Source organism: Apium graveolens, unplaced genomic scaffold, assembly GCF_009905375.1.
Source record: "Apium graveolens cultivar Ventura unplaced genomic scaffold, ASM990537v1 ctg7689, whole genome shotgun sequence".
Lineage (NCBI taxonomy): Eukaryota > Viridiplantae > Streptophyta > Magnoliopsida > Apiales > Apiaceae > Apium > Apium graveolens.
Window position 1 is genome coordinate 13,897 of NW_027420542.1, and position 20,080 is coordinate 33,976.

At 33.6% G+C, this 20,080-nt stretch overlaps 1 protein-coding gene and 1 pseudogene across 1 annotated transcript; one reads left to right on the forward strand and one right to left on the reverse strand.

Moving 5' to 3' along the window:
- Nucleotides 1–752: 752 nt before the first annotated feature.
- LOC141704296 (cell differentiation protein rcd1-like) lies at nt 753–5,703 on the reverse strand. The gene is made up of 9 exons (XM_074507549.1): nt 5,491–5,703; nt 4,642–4,713; nt 3,415–3,504; nt 3,130–3,172; nt 2,553–2,662; nt 2,138–2,242; nt 1,505–1,695; nt 1,223–1,295; nt 753–869 (listed from the first exon to the last, which is right to left on the reverse strand). The coding sequence occupies exons 1-9, from the start codon at nt 5,701–5,703 to the stop codon at nt 753–755; spliced, it is 1,014 nt and encodes a 337-aa protein (XP_074363650.1).
- An 84-nt stretch (nt 5,704–5,787) lies between these two features.
- On the forward strand, nt 5,788–17,166 carry LOC141704297 (sorting nexin 2A-like; annotated as a pseudogene).
- The last annotated feature ends 2,914 nt before the right edge of the window (nt 17,167–20,080 follow it).

Consider the following 20,080-nt stretch of genomic DNA (forward strand, 5'->3'; position numbering starts at 1 on the left):
CCAGTTGTAGAAACTTGAAGTTCATATCAACAAATTGCACAATTTAAACTAGAGATTTTTCTTCCCATCTACTCGTTAGCCCCCAATTTTGTTTTTATAAGGTTGATGATGCGCACACAGCAATATGTGAATGAAGATTCTAGTGTATTTGCGCAAACTGGAAAAATAGAAGACAGAGATAGGTAGGAAAAGATGCACAGGTCTTGATGTCTCAAATGTAACTGCTATTTTACATGCTTGAGACCGAAAGTTTGATGCAAATAAACGAATTTTTGTTTCTTGACATCTCAAGTCCTCAATAGATGGTTTTAGTTTAGAAAATCTCAACATATTGTTTATAAATCATAAAGAAATTTATTAATGGTAATAATATTTTATGTACTATATCTAATCTTTTTAATCTTTGAACATAACAATATTTTTTCAAGATCTCAATCATCAGAGTTCACAGAGAGCGTTGATCAATAGTGACATTCAATGAGTTCATGCCTGTAATTCAAGAAGATGAGTAAAGAAAATAAAAAAATGCGTAAAAGGAGAAAACTAAACACCAAAATATCATCAGCTAACCACATGAATCTGGATAGGGCATTTTATGATTGTTTATCATGTATTATTTTGCAACTGGGAGATATAATTGTTCTACAAAAAATATTGTTAACATCATAGCTAAAATTAAAAGGTTTCTGAGATCTATAAGAGAATTCTTAATTTCCCTTGTATAACGAAAGGAAAGAGCTAGCAAATATTAGCTAGCGATCAAGATGTGAGGAACCTGCAACATCACCAACGGCTTCTGCATTTGGCCCGCATCCCATCGATAGCTTTTGAAACAAATCTTGTAATTTTTTTAAGGTTATAGGGCGTGCCTGCATAATATGTATAGAAAATTAGATATTAGATAAGAACATTTAAGATACATTAGTGTGTGTACTTGTGACTCTGTCCTCGCGACAAAAACTCATGTAAAAAATTATGTAATATTCAAAACGAGGAGTCGTGTATCTAGAAGTATTGATGTCGGTTTTGTTGTGCAACTAGAGATGCCCATAGAAGTTGCTGAGGCATACAAAATTGCAAATACTGTGTGCCTCCAGTATTTATGCGTAATATAGATACTTTTTTTTATAAACTTGGATTTTGGTAGTGAAATTTGCTGTTTTGTGCCACAATAGAGTCCACATTTTTACATGTATATAAGAGATCATCTGGATGGACTTACACGAAGGGCTTCAATATATGGGGCAGTCGTCAGTATTGGCGGAATGAAGCTTCTCAAGAGGAGACAACCCCTGCTGCATTCGAATCACATCAAATTATGTTTGTTAAGTACAACAACCAGACCGCCCCAAGGGACATAAAACCACTCTCAAGCTATCCGGTGCTTGGTCAGAGACATTTTTTACACAAGTTCTAAATCAATAATACAATAACTATAGGAACGATATAAGAATAGAAACACACAACAGCTTGGAAGATATGCTTACAAAGGTTGCTGGCTAACCTTGGATCATCGGACAGTATGACATAACATTGAATAATATTCTTCAAAACTGTAGTAGACGGTTCATCCTGCATCTTTTCAATTACGTCATTAAAAACCTTCATGATTGCACACAACCGGTTTGCAGGCTCACAGCAATACTGTAGTCCCTGCTCTTGCATCATTATTCTTGACATTATCCAAGATGCAGTCTGTATAGCCATATACAAGTGTTCAGAGTGAGTTTAAAGAGCCAATTAACTATGGGTGTCGATCTTTTTATATTTTGATGGTGTACCGGAATTGTTTCAGAATTATTTGCTCAGGTTCTTACTAGGACGATCAAGTCTATGCCATGCAATATAAACCTTATGATTTATATATGGCTGGGTAATAATGTTCATCTAACACCAAAATATTAGATGTTCATCAAGTCGACTTGATATGTATTAATACGAAACATGGAGTATTAACTAAAAATCCCTTTTTCAATAAACACCTAGCAGAAACACTAGAAAGGGATATTAATTTGAAATTTTTAGTAACCAGATTTTATACTCTGTACTGTCTTACATTACATGTAAGGTGATATATTGCAGTAAAAAATGCTTGGAAGCGAAAGAATGTTGAGTTCAAATTTTAATGGACACTTACTGATTGTGAAAGTTCGTTTCCATATTCTATGGATTTTAGACACAAAGGGAAGAGTCCTGATTCAAGCAAACAGTGAACAGCAACCTTTGTCGAAGGGTCGCCTACCTGCGTAGTAGAGAAGATTCGGATGATATTTGGAGTAGAACCTTTTAGGCATATCAGATCATATTAAAGCAAATTGATATGCAATCTGGTAAGAAATAATGGACATTTTCTTCAACTATTGTTCTGATTAAGCTAATTCATCTCAACATTGCATTCAATTCAGAGCTGAAACTTGAAAGGGCGGGTAGCAACTAGCAATGAGAAAATACTTCCATGCAAGGTTACTGGTGCTTAGCTGTTTTAATAATTCAAATGGCTAAAAGTATAAAAAATTGAAGGTATCATGTATTGATTTAGAGTGGAATTGTACCTCCTTCAGAAGACCACCAATGACCCCCAAGCTCATTAGCCTTAGGTACTGGAATGGCTTGCTCGTTTCTTCAGTCTCCAAGAAAGGGTACAAGTAACAATGTATCTGAACTGCAAGGACAGAAGTAAGTTAATACAAGTCTGTCTACGATTAACCTTATCTAGCTCCTTAATTATCCTATTAAAATCAGTTAATAACAATATTTGAATAAGTTATGCAAAATCCTCTTCCCAGAATTTATGTAACAAACTTGTAACTTCAACTGAATCCTTGATTTCACCTCAGTGTCCTGTTTCTTTGGTGTTCACATAAACAAATCATACCAGCTTGAAATAAAAAGTGAATGCATTTATATATCAAAACACGTCAAGTTCGACAATATCTTGTGTGGTCTTTAAGTAGCAATATCAGACATCAAGAAATCAGCAAAAGTTATAGAATGAAATTAGCTTATATCATTTGGTGAGAAGAAGCTATAACTGTGGATTCATCCAACTATGTTGAAGAAGACTAATGTAAATACTGAATACATTAGCAGAAACAAGTCACATAGCTTTCAGAAAGTTCAGAAAAATACCATTAAGGAACTGCATCTTCGTTTGAGGGTGAGTGGCCAAGCACTGCATTCAATAGAAAATACACTTTGATATTAGAGTTGCATACATAATTTTTAAGTACATAGAGGACCAGCTATGGCTCCTGCATAAGTAAAAATAAATTTGATGTATATAGATAATAAATTTGATAAGTAAAAATAAATTTGATAAGAAAAAAGTTTGAAAATTAGGAAATCGAACATATAAAGCAAATACATTACAAAGTTAATACCACTAGAAAAGGAAATTAAAGGAGGGGAAATGACCTCAAACAAAACAAGTACATCACAAACTTTACTTGAATCTTTCATAGTAAGTTTCTCAGGTGTTAATGACTTGTATATAGATAATACTTCCTGCAATAAAGAAGATAATTCCATTAATCACCAACTGTAAAACACAACATTCTTATTTGAATAGATAGAATAGCCAATACAAACCACAAGGCTGAGCTTGTCAAACAAAGTTGTAAATCATTTAAATGATTCCAATGACCATCATGTGCGGATTTCATAAATTGTATCAAGTTCTGATTCAGATGTGATGCAACTTGATCTTAAGGGTAGGACTTCTCTAAGACGTGTGACATAAAAGTTGCAGAAATTCCTTACAATGCCTATTTTCCAGATTTTTGGGTTTCAAAATTTCAGATTTCCAAAATATTTGAGATCTCCGCAAATCTTCTCATTAGTTCAATGAAAGATTTCTTCGGCAACTGACAAGCAAAGATACGGGTGCAGAAGTGCTGGGGTGCGTGGACAAAAATCTAATAAATAAATATAATAATATGGGAATTCGGGTGCGGGGGACACGAAATATAGAAATATAGATTTTCTCTAGATTTGATGTTACATATATTCAATCTGGTTAAAAAAACCACAAACTATAAGCAAATTTAATCAAATGCATAACTTATTGATCTAAAACACAAAATACAGGTAAAATATTTTAATTTATGCAAAAATGAACACTAGCATAATACGTTTGTATTTACTAACAAAAACTGATACTTAATTTTACGAAAATAGGCGGTTAACAGAAATTTTGATTACAAATTGTGGGGAAAGAATCAAAATTAGGATTCAGGATGAATCCCCTATCCGATGAGGGGACGTGCATGTCATAGTATCGGACACAAGGATCAAGGGATTCACAAACAAGTATAATCATTTCAAAAGACAAGAAAGAATAAGGATCATTAATCACGAAATATTGATTAAATACTATATAACTGGGGGACACTGGACTTGAGAAGATCAAATATAACAATGTAACCTAGATACTGCCATTTTGGTTTAGTAGTCCACTTCAGTATTAAGATGTGAGGAAGAAACTCAAATCAAAACAGGGAACTTTTATTGTTAATGTTAACCAAAATTAGAAGTTAATAAAAAGAATTCACGACATGATATAAATTTAAGCAAGCTATTAAAACAAATACATTTAGTTTGATCAATGCAAAGCATTTGGTAGACCCAAGTCATTGTGCATACCGATAGGAGTAAGAAAACCGTACTGATTGACCGCCAAATGTGGAGGGCCAAATCTTGAATTCTTTCCTCTTTCTGTATTGATAAATCACATGTTAGAAATGAAATATACTATATCACCCAATAGACATTAGAACATAGAGTGTAAATAATTTGACTCTGCAGGCTGGACTGCACTTTAAACTTCTAACAAGCAAACTTAAATGATACTATACAGTCATTTAGGCGAGTCAAGATCATCATTTCTCTGCACATACTTATTGTTCTAAATAAAATATAAAACTACAAAATATCGAAAGAATCCACGTAAAAGTGACATTTGGTGCATACAAAGATATATATTTGCACATTCCGATTGAAGAGATACTTTCATAAATCAGACTGATTACAAATAAATATCGATCTATGTTTGTGTATGAACCACATAAAGAATGAAATCAAACGAATGAGTATATGTGGTTTACATAATCCCTGGTCGATTAAACCACACTTTATGAAAATGAAATGACTAGCATAGACATCATAAAATCATGACAAGGCCACAATTTAACTTGTATTTCAACATATGAATGCATAATTTAAACTCTTTAAAAACTCAGATCTATTGTCAATTACTTCTAATCAAGACACACAAATATAAAAGATAACTCTAATCATAATTAATCATCAATCATTTCTAACCAGCCACGTTAAACAAGCTTAAACACAAAAAATGCATCCAATCATGTATTAAAAACATCATTTATGAATTTACAATTACAGATCAATTTATTTCCACCTAACAACATACAAAAACAAACAAAAATGCATAAAACAAACAAAAATCTTCATAAATGAAGAAAAATAATGGACCTTAATCTGAGTAAGAGATGAAATGGCCTTTTCGCGATGCTCAGGTTCTCGAAGCAACACAACCAAGTCCTCTACACTAGCAGAAGGCCAATCAATAGCTTTGCTAGCACCATCACAGGGACCATTGTTGTTAGCAGGTGCACCACCATTCGACATAACACTGTTGTCACCTTGTATCGGATCAGGATAAAGAGAGTCAGGGAGATTCAACATTGTTTCAGACAAAAACCCTAGATATGAACTGAACAAGATGGCTGCTGCTGTTATGTTGTGTAGGAAAAGAACACTGAACTAAAGATGCGGCAATATATTGGAGGCTGTAGGAATGAATATTTTTTCGGTATTTATAAGATTTTTCATTTTGCTGGAGTCACTGCTGTGTACCTAGGATTGGGTGCTGGACGTATCCTTTTTGCGGTTATTTGGAAAAACAATTTCTAGGGGACGTTAGAGGTTCATGGTTTTGGGCCTAAACCCACACTTTACATACCTCATCCTTACCTTTTACCTGTAAATTTGTGATTAAATATTTGTAAGATTTTTCATGTTTTGCATCAAATAATTTGGGATAGTTTGGGAAAAGAAAATTGTTATGGTATATAAATAAGGTTGCACAAAAATTTTAAAATCTAGGAGCAATCTTATACATGTATAAATTTATACCAATTATTGTTTGTACCATCACGGTAATTAATAAACATTAATTGGAAAATATGATTTTTTAAATAACTTATATTAGTTAAATCGTACATGATGGTAATAATGTAATTTCAACATACATATATTTCAAGATACGTAATGATATTTGATCGTATTCGTGACTTAAATAAACTACAGTATTTTGCAGTTAATTTAACGTTAAAATCAAATTTATTCCAACCAACTTGTAACAATCAATTAATAACTTTAGAAACGGCTATAAAGTTTATACATGGTATAAATATTTAAAAAATGAAGTTTTTTTAAAATTTGAAACCTAAATGATATGTTGTTTTAAAAATTTGCAGATTTTAATTAGAATTTCTAATTCAAGATCTCCAAGTAATACTAATATATGGAAAAAATTTGAAAATTGTAGTAATTATTATTTATTCAAACAAAGTAATTAATAAATTATAATGTTCTTAATCACCTATGGAAGTAAAGTCGTTAATGATAATATTTACGTTAATTTTTCAAAATACATAAAAGTGAGATTTCAATGACATTTTGATTGTATTTCATGACATAAATGGAATCTATTATTTTGCCTTAAAATTTATGTAAAAGATAAATTTATTTTCAGCTATCAATAGTTACAATAATTTTGGAAACAACTGTAAAAAATTTAGGTTTAACGGATATAAATTTTGAACTATACTAACATGTTTAATAAATTCGCAGATTCGAACCAGAGTTTCCAATCAAAATTTGATGAATCCAACATATTATGTGAGGATTCTATTCAAATATTTCAAAAATCAATTAGTGTAGTACTTTGTATAGGATTAATGGTGGATTGATGGGTCTAATCGAGAATTTTAGAATATTACTTTTTATCATTAATTTATAATTTTTTTAACCTTCGTACTCAAACCAGATGTAAATAATTGGGTAGGACGGGGGTACTCGTCAATGTTATTTTTCAATTTTTTTTTGCTTTTGAAATGCACTTTTTTTAATTTGTTTGCTAATATAGATCTAGTGAGAGATGGTTAAACCCAGACTAGAAAACCCATGTGGTCACAAGGCCTAAAACTAACGAGAACTCAACAGCCCAGTCTCACGAAAATTTTAACCGCTACCAATTCATTTTAAAATCATGGATTATAATATTTTAAAGCAAGCTGTTAAAGTCAAATATATTGATATAAATGGATCGACATATTTAATTTGGATTTCAATTTTAAAAATCTTTGACTTGTGTGTTATTCAATAATAAGTTCTTTTTATTTTAGTAATTGGCAGTTCGTAATCCACTTTTATTTTTATTTTTGCGATTTCAGTCTACATTATTTTCTCTACCAACTTGCACCCCATAAAATTGATTTCTCTTCTATTTGCACCCCGTTAATGACTTTCCATCCAAGATAACCGTTAACTTTAACGGAAGTAGGGACATTTCAGTAAATTACTAACGAAAATAGAAGAAAATAAAGTAAATGAAAAAGTCTCTTGGTGTTGGAATTTGTAGTGGCTTGAAGAGCTGTCTGAGTTTGTTGAATGATGTGAAAGAGAGTTGATTTGAAATGGTGCTCATCACAATCTTTGCTAAACATCCAAGATGGAGTGTTTGTACTTGAGCTATGGCCTGCTTCTCCCCCTGTGTGCATGAAATCTTCTTCATCATCATCTTCATCCCCAAACTCCTCCGAACCACCAGCTGGATAGTCAAATTCATCACCAGCTGTGAAGGACATGGTAGTGATTGCATCATTGGCCCTTTGCATAGAAGCAGTTGTGTGCACGAAGTTGAGAATTCTCTCAGAAGCCACATTGTCCTGTTCAGCTAGAACTTGATAAGCTGGAACATGGTGAGTAAATGCCTCAGCTTTAAAAGAAACAGAGTCTAAGACAGCTTGATAATCTTGCTGAAATAGCTATTTCTTTTCAGCCTCATTGACATCCCTTAACTCACTAACAATGGGATCTTCCTATTCTTCTGTACCTGCTTTTCTATCATAATCTCTCTTTTCTTACATCAAGGGCTCCCCTTGGCTTCCCTCCCTCACACCTTCACCTTCACCTACTAAGGTGGGACTCCACTCACTCACTTTTGCCAACTAGAAGAAATACCTTGCATATTTTCACTCTTTTCCTCTCCTTTTGCCTGAGAGCAATTCAGCCTCTCACTATGTTCACTCCCTTTCCTCAATCCTAAGAGTGATTGTACAACTACTAAATCATCTGCACTTGTGACAACAGTTGAGATTTCAATTTGTGCAGTGATTGTCAACGGATGAGAAACATCCGTCGAAGTAGTAGTTGAAAGTGTCAATGGATAATTGCTGTTAAGCACATCCGTCGAGATACAATCACTGGTCAACGGATGAACAATATTCATCGAGATAGTGGAAATGACAGAGTTTGGAGTAGAAACTACTGTAGAATCTGTGGTGATTGGTGAGATTTTGCATAGTATTCTTAGTAGAATCAGAAAGAAATGGCAACAAATCATCTAACAAATCTTTGACTTGTGTGTTATTCAATAATAAGTTCTTTTTATTTTAGTAATTGGCAGTTCGTAATCCACTTTTATTTTTATTTTTGCGATTTCAGTCTACATTATTTTCTCTGTCAACTTGCACCCCATAAAATTAATTTCTCTTCTATTTGCACCCCGTTAATGACTTTCCATCCAAGATAACCGTTAACTTTAACGGAAGTAGGGACATTTCAGTAAATTACTAACGAAAATAGAAGAAAATAAAGTAAATGAAAAAGTCTCTTGGTGTTGGAATTTGTAGTGGCTTGAAGAGCTGTCTGAGTTTGTTGAATGATGTGAAAGAGAGTTGATTTGAAATGGTGCTCATCACAGTCTTTGCTAAACATCCAAGATGGAGTGTTTGTACTTGAGCTATGGCCTGCTTCCCCCCCTGTGTGCATGAAATCTTCTTCATCATCATCTTCATCCCCAAACTCCTCAGAACCACCAGCTAGATAGTCAAATTCATCACCAGCTGTGAAGGGCATGGTAGTGATTGCATCCTTGGCCCTTTGCATAGAAGCAGTTGTGTGCACCAAGTTGAGAATTCTCTCAGAAGCCACATTGTCCTGTTCAGCTAGAACTTGATAAGCTGGAATATGGTGAGTAAATGCCTCAGCTTTAAAAGAAACAGAGTCTAAGACAGCTTGATAATCTTGCTGAAATAGCTATTTCTTTTCAGCCTCATTGACATCCCTTAATTGTGTTCTAGAACAATGTTGATAATTTTATTATTTGTCCATATTAGTTCTTGAAGTTTCAGTAACTATTTTTTCTTCAGGAATTCAATTTTACCTGGTTTATTAACAGGTATTTAAAGTGCTTCCATAACGGGGAATGATCTGTCATCGATATTCCACTTCAGTGCCTTTTTTACTTTTTGAAAACCCGTTATAAACATTAATGAACGAGAGACTTAAAGTTGTAGTTCATGTGCAATTTTTGATATTATTCCACCAATAATCGTATCATAATCTTTAATTTTTTTGGATTGTTATCTCTTGTGTAAGGTGTGCTCTCATGGATCTACAACATTAATGAACGATGAGCTTTTTTGAGTTTCAAGTGGAGGTGAACATATCTCTCATGCCATCCATCTCAAGGATTAATGATTTTCTCCCTTTATTTCTTCCTATTACTTTTATATTTGTCGTATTTTTTCTCCTTTCATCTTCTCTTTTCATGGAATTTAGATTTTAGCCTTTACAATATATTCTCTTGAAGGCATGTACATAATTTTAACTAAGATGAGCTTTTCTGAGTCTTTTGCACGCTAGGAACCAGGTGATTGATTTATATCTTGGATCAGAGTTACAAAATATGTAAAGTACAAAGTGATTATTAAAGTAGGGTCTATTTATCAAGCTTCAGGTTGGATAGCGATCGCATTCTTAGCTAATCCTCCCATAGGTAAAAAGTTTTAGGCATCATCATCTTATCGGTCTGAACATTCACTACGCCATAAGTGCACATAGGCAACGATTTTTATCCAGCGTTGCACAAAAAGCGTTGCATTATCTACAAAATTTTTAGTTTATTGCAACATAGTGGTGAAAGCGTTTCATTACATTGAAGCTACCATTGCTAATAATTGTTAGTGTTGTGCAGCATGCAACAGTAGAGGTCATAGCGTTGCATTAGATATTTTTTTTTATTTAATAAATGCTAACGTGGAAAATAAATCTGAGGTGGCGTGCTGGGGACCCACGGGTGCTAACATGGCATGTTAACGTGTCATGCCACGTTAGCATTTTGGGCCCCACATATGGGGCCCATTGGTGATGTGGAATGCTGACATGGGATTAGTGGGACCCACATGGGGGCCCAAAATGCTGACGTGGCATGCTGACGTGGCACACAGTGGGGCCCACTTACTGATGTGGCACTTCAGGCGTTGTATTTGCTTTATGGTGTTGCAGTAGGTTATTTAGTGTTGCGTTAGTTATTGTACTATTCTTAAAATTTATTTGTTATATTTATGTTATAATTTTTTTTAAAATATTTTTAATTGATCCAACCGTACAAATTTTGTTTCCTACTAGTTTTAGAGATGTGTAATTTTTTTTAAAAAAAAATAAATTTTATATCACATGCTTTTTTAATAGTCAAACCCCGGTGCACACGGGTTCACATTACGTAGTCTTGTTCCGGGTGGTGATTCTATTTTTTTAAAATTTTTGTTCAACGATCCAACCGTACGGATGATTATACCTACTAATTTTAAAAATGTCTAAATATTTTTTAAAAAAATTAAATTTTATATCGTATATTTTTATAATAGTCAAATTACCGTCAACACGGTTCCTATAACCAAGACTTGTCCCGAGTGGTGATTCTATTTTCTTGAAATTCTTGTTCAATGATCCAACCGTATAGATGATGTTACCTTCTAATTTTAGAGATGTTAAATTTTTTTTTTTAAAAAAATTTAGATTTTATATCACGTGCTTATTTAATAGTCAAATTACGGTCAACACGGGTTGCTGTTACCTAGTATTGTCCCGAGTGATTATTCTATTTCTTTAAAATACTTGTTCAACGATCCAACCGTATGGATGATGATACCTACTTATTTTAAAAATGTGTAATTTTTTTTTTAAAATTTAGATTTTATAGCGTGTGTTTTTATAATAGTCAAATTACGGTCAACACGAGTTCCTATAACCAAGTCTTGTCCCGAGTGGTGATTCTATTTTTTTAAAATTTTTGTTCAACGATCCAACCATACGGATGATATTACCTACTAATGTTTAAGTTGTGTAATTTTTTTAAAAAAAATTAGATTTTGTATTATGTGTTTTGATAATAGTCAAATTACGGTCAACACGGGTTCCATGTAGATTCTTGTCCCGAATGATTTCTATTTTTTTTTAAATTCTTGTTCGACAATTCAATTATACAAATAATTGTTCCGATTAATTTTATCATTGTCGTGTTATTTTGACATATATTTTACATTAGTTATACAATTTTCTTATAATATTTAAAATTGTAAATATTTAATAAAAAACTAAAAAAATAATTAAATGATGTTGAGACACAGATCTGCACACTTTCCCAGGCCAAAAAATTGGGCGGTTATTTTCCCTTAACAAAAATTCACTCTTTCTCTCTAAATCTGAGCTGATACTCGAAAATTAAAATAATATTAAAATAATTTACAGAAAAGCAACAAGATATTTATCAAAATAATTAAGAAATTATGATTGTAAAGACTTAATTAAGTCAAGGCCCAGCCCGTTAACAGACAAGCCCTAAAAATTTATCATTTTTATATAAAACCCTAACAAACATAAATCATTAGTAGTGGCCGCCTCGTCTTTCAACCCCTCTCTTCACTCAGATCTTCAGACCCCTTCTCACCTCCACCATCCTCTCCTCCGCTCACCTTCTTATTATATTCTCCTACACATCTCGATCCGAGATGTGTAGAAACAATCGAGAAATCAACAACCTAATCCGTACAACACGTTTCTCGAACCGCCTTCGTATGCTGAAGCAATATTTCGATCGTTCGATGGAGAAGATAGCAACGGAGGAAGTGGAGTCAACGGTCATGATTTGTTCGCAACTTCGACTTCACATTCCGGAGCGAAGTATGTGCGAATCACGGTTTCGGATCCTCAGAAGGAGCAAGACGTGTCGAATGGGAAGTTGCCGTTGGTGAGGACCACGGATGTGGCGTCGAGAATGTTGGATGGGGCGGTGAAGTTGCCTTGGCAGTTGTTTGGGAGGGAGAGTTTGCAAGGGAGTGCATTGGATGTGAATGAGGTTGCGTTGCCTGCGAAAGGAGGGAGGGATTTGTTGAGGATTTTTAAGGAGTTGAAGCAGTCGGTTACGAATGATTGGGGTGCGGTTAAGCCACCGGTTGTGGAGGAAGATAAGGAATTTTTCAAGAGGAAGGGTAAGTTGCAGGATTTCGAGAATCAGATTGGTATTGCTTCTCAGCAGGTCTATTGAACTCTTTTGATGTAAATTATAAATTTTGAGTGCTATGTTTGTCGGTTTATATAATTAGTAATGTTTCTCGATTCAAATATGTATTGATATTTGTCTGATAATGCTGATCTAGCGAGACCATTTTGAGTTGCGACATCTCAGACTTGATTAAGCTTAAATGTATGTTAATCAATTTCCTAGCTCCATACAATAAAGGAAATATCGATATTTGCCTCGGTGTTATATGTAAATATGTAATATTTATTACTGTCATGTAGTTGATTTAGGTACTAATAATATGTATAATGAAATGGGACGTATGCTATTGACATGAAATTAAAGCTCAGCAAGAAATTGGGGAGACGATGGGGCAACTGGGGTTGGCTTTTGTCAAGCTAACGAAGTTTGAGGCGGATGAGGCAATGTTCAACTCTCAAAGGGTGAGATCTGCAGACATGAAAAATGTGGCTACTGAAGGGTTTTTAGCACATAAACGCAGCGAAAACGTAAATTTACTCTTAAAAAGAACCGAAAACCCTCCGCAGGATCCATGCGAAAAAATAATATTTAATTCGTAGTTCAGTATGTTTACCTTAAGAAGCTTTACGTTAATGGAAAGATGGAGGTCTTTAATAGCGATCCAAGAACGATGAACGGAGATCCTTAGCAGATGCTCCTCAAGTGTGAAGCACTCCACCGGTATCCATCAAGAAAATGATGTAATGAAGGAGGAGGAGATGGAGATAATTAGGGTTTTATCAATCTTTTTGGTTAAGGCAAAAATAGGGTTTATAATAGTATATTTATAGGCAAAATTTTCAGCTAATTTTTTTTCTATAAAATATTATTATTATTAACCCTTTATTATTCTCACTAATAATTAAAATACCTTTTAATTATTAATCCTTTTTCTAAATTCTTTAGAAATAATTCTCTCACTTGATTAATTTCTAAAAATTAAATTCTTAATTAATAATATTAAGAATCTTTTCTTAATTAATAATATTAAGAATCTTTTCTTAATTAATTTATAATCAATTAAATCTCATTTAATCAATTATTAAATTTGCCAATTAATTATTTATTTAATAAATAAATAATTATCAGCCATCATTAATTAATTCCTCCACCATTAAATCATTATCTTTTATGGTGTGACCCTATAAGTTCAATATTAAGCGGTAGTAGAAATAAATAATAATAAAATTATTTTATCATTATTTATATAGATTCTCTAATTCATTAAATATGATTAATAAATTAATCATATTTATTCTACATCGTGAGGGATACTTCTCAGCATATCGCGACTATCCGGATAATACGAATTCACTGCTTAGAATACCAAGAACCTATTCAGTGAGTAGTTATTGTACAATTAATTCCTTCTACGCTGCAATATCACGATTAAATACAAGGCATAAAACTTGTGTCAAGCCTATCTTATTTAATCACTTGCTTTCCCATTCACTATGCTTAGTTCTATTTAATGTAAATTAGAAACTCCTTTCTAATTTCATTCACTCTGGCCAGAGATTTCTGGATTAACATAAGTGGATCAGCATTGAATATTCTTTTCCTACACTGGAAGGGGTAGATCCTTTATTGATCATACCCTATCTTCGTGTACAAATTCCTATACCCAGTAGAGCCCTTATAATTGTCCCTTGAGACTAAGAACTAAACCAAAGCATAGTTCAGTGTACACAAGATGACTATGATGACCTCAAGTCTAAGGATACTTGTACAACTATCACTATGTGAACAACTGCTGATATGTGAGTGAACTTCATTAGTTGTTCAGCTGTGTGAGTCATGTTCAGTGAACTTATTCTATAATAAGCACCTACATACTAGCTATAGTGTCACCAACAAATGTCTATGAGAACAGACATCCTTCATAATGAAGCAAGCATAGTATGTACCGCATCTTTGCGGATTATTAATTACCAGTTATAATTCTACGACCAGGAACTATTTAAGTTTAGAGTTATCATCTTTTAGGTCTCATTATTATGATCTCATCACAATCCATAAAAAGCTTTACTCTAAACTGTGGTATATCTTATTTAAATATTTAAATAGATAGAGCCCGCAATAAAAACAAAACAAGCCTTTTATTAATATCAATGAAATCAAAACAGATTACATAAAAGTTATTCCTAAATCCTCATACATGATTGGACTTAGGACATATCACTTTCAGCTACTGCTGCTGTCAATACTAGCAGACTCTATCGGGAGTTGAATGCACAAACTGTCAAGCATCTGGTAAGTTACTGGATTGTTGTACTTTCCCAGACTTGAATTGCTAACTTTAATCATGATCCTTTATCTTTTCAAGCATCTTGTTCCACTCGAAGTGCTAGATATTTACAGATGCTCTATTCTTATACTGCAGGATAAGCTTCATGACTATCTTGGGCTGATGTTGGCAATTAACGATGCATTTTCTGACCGCGCGAATGCTTTGTTGACGGTGAAAACTCTTTTATCCCGAATTGGCCTCCTTGAATGTAAGGATTGAAAAGCTTGAAGCTGCTTCATCAAAGATTTTTTGTGGTGACAGGTCTAGAATTCGCAAAATAGATGAGTTGAAAGAAACTGTAAGAGTAACAGAGGAAGCTAAAACCTGTGCAGTCAGAGAATATGAACGGATCAAGGTAACATGTTCTTACTTCTAGTGCATGTATTACCCGAACACTTCAGAAATTTTAGTGACACCAGTTATCCATAAATTCTTTAACTAGTTTTTGAGCTGAGATAATATATTCTTTAAGTAGTTTTTTCTTCGTCCAATAACAATCATTATAAAAACTGAATACAATAGGAGGTCTTGCACTAAGAAAAATAGTTAATTGTGTGTGTCCTTAAGTGGATATTAGAACCATTTCTTCAATTGCTTTATAAAGTAAATGTGCATAAGCTTTGCCTTGCTTGAGTTATGCTGACAAATTAAACATAGAATATATTCATTCTGTTGAATTGGATCTTGATATTCTTATAAATGAGGACTTAATTTTTTACCAAAAAATATAGTTAGCAGTACATAGTCACTCAGACTTATTGCTTAGTATGTAGCATAATAAGCAACGAAGAGTTAAGCACCTCAGATTTTTAGAAGCAAGCAAGAAAACATAATAGGATGAAGTATTTAGCAAAATATACAAAGTAATTAACACAGAAGGAGCATAAATGTGCAACACTGAGTATATAATAGAAGCGAAGTCGGTCATGAGCAATGGGGTCACCAAATCAATCCCAGTAATCATTATTTAGAAACACTGAATATAAGTTCTAGGGTCTTTTTTGATTGTGGCTACCAGACTGTGGTGGTATGTTATGGATGTTACTGCTAGCGACATGGGAACGTAGAGTATATCCGTGCTGTCCCTTAACCACTTTTCATGGTTCTATTCAATTAGATAACAAGGCAACCTGGGTTACATGAAGCTTCCTATCTATACTATGACATTATTGTTAATTCTTATTCTAAACTGTATATTTGTGTTGTATTTGCAGTGCTTACCTATTACCATCGACGTCGGCACAAATAACCAAAAGTTGCTGGATGATGAGTTCATTATTGGGCTCAAACAAAGAGGGCAACTGGGCAGGTACTTTTTTCTTTTTCTGTAATTCATAGATATAATTACTTGCGGTCTACAACTAAAACTAATTTTGTATGCATTCACCTGCATCAAGGAATTTGCCGAGCTTCTGGGAGTTTATGTCTACTGTTAAGCAGAACTATGGAGAGAAAATCTCATACAGGCTTGTTTGCAGTTTCAAACATTTAAGTAGATAATGGATTTTTATATGTTATAAATTCTAATCATTTGACATTGATTCTCAGTTTGAAGATCAATCTTATGGTTGATTAAAGTGATATGATTTATAAGTTTTCAGGGTCAACCTGACAGTTATCACGAGTTGATCGGGATCCGCACCATACTGAACGCCTAGCACCAGATGAAGTGGCCATGCTTGTGGTAGGTTGAGTGTTTTTGTAAAGTATATGCACTAAAATGTGTAAACTTTATGTCCTCTTATTACTTCTGTAAAGGCTTACCTAATGTTGTTTTATAATTTAAAAGACAAGTTTGAAAGCCCTGTCTGGAGCAGTTTCTTACATAGATTCTGATCACCACAAAATGCTTCTTTCTTCTGTAAGTAATAGTGCATTAATATTTTTGCTCATTTCTTTTTCCATTTTTTTTTCGGATTTTAGTTTTTTGGTTGTTAAAGAAAGTTTGTTACCTTCAGATAAGTGGCATGAGCTTGTGGAACTATGGTCCAGATGTGATGGATGTATTGGTTGAGTTGGTTGTTGCTTTGATATGTAATGCTACTCACTATACAATAATGATTATCATTGCTTGTTCTTATCAAGGATTAGTTTTGCTTTTACTACATTGTAGGCTGCAGTGAGCGGAAAATACCTCCATCTATGCTTGGATATGCTTGTAAGAAATTTTGTGCCGCCTTTATCTTTCCTTAGGCTTTACACGTGGTCTTGCAAAAAAGAGCAAATCGTGTGCATGCTGCTTTAAAGGAAATTGCTGATTTAGTTCCCCTCGCACCACTGAGATTGGAAAAAGTAATCAAGGGAGGATGCCCTACAGATCCTCAAAGCAACCTTGGATTGTAAGTTTACTTCATCTGCTTCTCGTCTTTTTGGGGACATGCTTCTCTGTAACCTTGGCTGGAAGTACATTTTTTATGCATGTCTATGTAGACTATATAGCACATTATCGATTTGTAAATATAAATTTAGAATGAATTTTTTTTGGTCTAGTTGCAAGTTGTTTCAAGTAATTTCGTTAAAGGAAATGTCGGGGCCTATATTGACTCCAAAAAAAATTACCTTTTGAGTCCAGTTGCTTTTATGGTTGTATTTAGCTCTTGTTTTAGTCTCTCTTGGCAGATAAATCATAAATCTTTACGCTTTGTACACTATCTGTTTTGCGTCTTTTTGGGGCAAATGCTCAATCTGTTCCAAGGCAGAAGTACATTTTTTGATGCATGTATTTATAGCCCATAGCTCGTAATAAATTCTAAAAATGAAATTATTGACTTTATTGGTTGGGTTTAATTGCGTTGTGTTAAATAAGTAGTAAATTAATAATGGAAAGTTTAAGGCCCAAATCAATACCATAATATTGAGTGATTGACTGTTAAGTCAACTGCTTTCATTACTTAAGTTTAAGGCCCAAATCTTGTTATTCTTATTCTATTCATTTTTATTTTCTAGGCTAAAGCTCCATTTAGCTTCCTTGCATCAACATCGCCTTAGGGTCTATTTTTAAAAGGTTTTTATTCGAAGATGTACCACGGTTTCCAGTGATCAAGAGGAAAACGGTACTACAGTCATTCAAGGCACTCAAGGCGCAACTTCTTAGTGACTTAGTTCTTTGGTATCTTTGTTCATTTGAAGAAAGATTTGATGTACTTTTGGTGTTTTAAATTTAGAATTGGGCGTATGTATTTTAGTATTTTTTGTATGTTTAAAACTTGTTGGAGATATGGTTGTTTTTGTTGGATGCCACTTATGGCAGGTATCATGTAAAAACAGACAAATTATGGCCAATTTTTTATGTTTTCTAGTGTTGCATATTCCATAGTATGATGTTGCATATTGCTTTTCACTGTATTACATTTGATTATATACTGTTGCAATTTAAAATGGTGTTGCATAATGTGGTATATACTGTTGCAATTGAATGAAAATAGTGTTGCATATGCAACAAAATGGTGTTGCATAAACAATATGGGCCCCACATATGATGTGGAAAAAGGGCCCCACTGCTGACGTGGCATTGCGGGCCCCCACATGCTGACGTGGCAGGATGAGACCCAGCTGACGTGGCGTGCTGACGTGGCATGCTGATGTGGCTCTGGGACCCCCTGTTGCTGACATGGCATCTGATGTGTCAGTTGCCACGTAGGACCAAGTGTACTATCCTCTCAGGTCTAATGCAACACTTTCTGTTGTTGCCAATAGGTGATTTACTGTTGCAAAATCCACCTGATGCATTACTTTCAAGTGTTCACAAAATGTTGCATTAGGTGTCTACGACCACTTTCACATTGGCGACCCCCCTCTGGTGTTGCCTATTACCTTATGCAACACCATTTGGGCCTTATGCAACTGTATAGTAGGGTTGCCTATGTGCACTTATGGCGTAGTGATTACTCTAATGACTAAAATTTAGGTACATACATATAGGTTATAGAATAATGTGAAAATCTTTTATGTACGGTAGAAATACGAGTAATAACCTTTTAACATAATGAGTATAACTTTTGTTTGAATGTACTTGAATTGGCCAATACTTTCATTCTTGAATGCTATAAAATGCTAATGAATTTGTTTTCCTACCTGCTAATGGAGAGTTTGAACTTGTGTACATTGCATGTGACTTTCTCTTATTTACAAAGCCTTTTTTGCTAATCCGGTTTACTTTATGAGATTAAATTGCAAAAGTGTAGGGTTAAATTCACACTCTAATCATAGGTTTTTACAAGTTAGCAACCATTTCCCTATGACCAAATCTTTAAAAAATCAAGATTTACATAATTATTATCTTTTACTTTGACATTAATTTGTTGCTTTGCAAAAGCTCCCACTATGAAACAAGGTTCGATTTTAATTTGGATAAGAGTGAGAACAAATGAGTTGTGTTACCCACTTCTCTTCTTGCGGATCTGCATAACATCCCAAATTATGTACATGTTGCAACAAAGAAGGCAATGTCTTATGTTCCCTAACCCCTTACAAATACGCCTATATTCTAATTGTTTATGGTTTATTGCAGGACTTTCATTTTCGGTTAGAGAAATTTAAACAGGTTTGCTATCCATTCGAGCATCTCAAGGATAATGAGACACCAGAATTTTGGAAAATAACGAGATCGCAAGTTGGTAGAGTTCTTTTCTAAAAAAAATGATGAAGTCAGAAAGTAAGCTTTTAGGTCTCAAATGCTGCTTTCATAGGTACTCATATAATCCATCTAGCCCTTAAGTGCATTGGTTTTTGAGTTGCTTATTGATATGGTTGTGTACATTGACCATGATAATTTTGACAAAGAAATGCTGTGTATATTTTTATGATGTTTATGAGTTTCTTTCAAGATTTAATGTGATAGTATATATAAAATTGTAGCCTGGGCATTAAAGAGGAGATGTAAGTCCCCATCTATAACTACATTTTAATTTCACAAGTTATTGACGTACATGGTTGTTCCAATATATTTAGATAATTGAATTACATGGATGACTTACATGGCTGACTGACTAATTTTCAAATTAATTGTTTTATGCTAAAAAAATTGGGAAGTAATATTAGTCATCTCAATTTCAATATAAGATTTTTATATATTAAATAATTTTTTTAGCAAAACACATGCTCAGATCCAGTCATTTTTTATTATTTTAATATTAAAGTATGATCAATTTTTTCTTTGT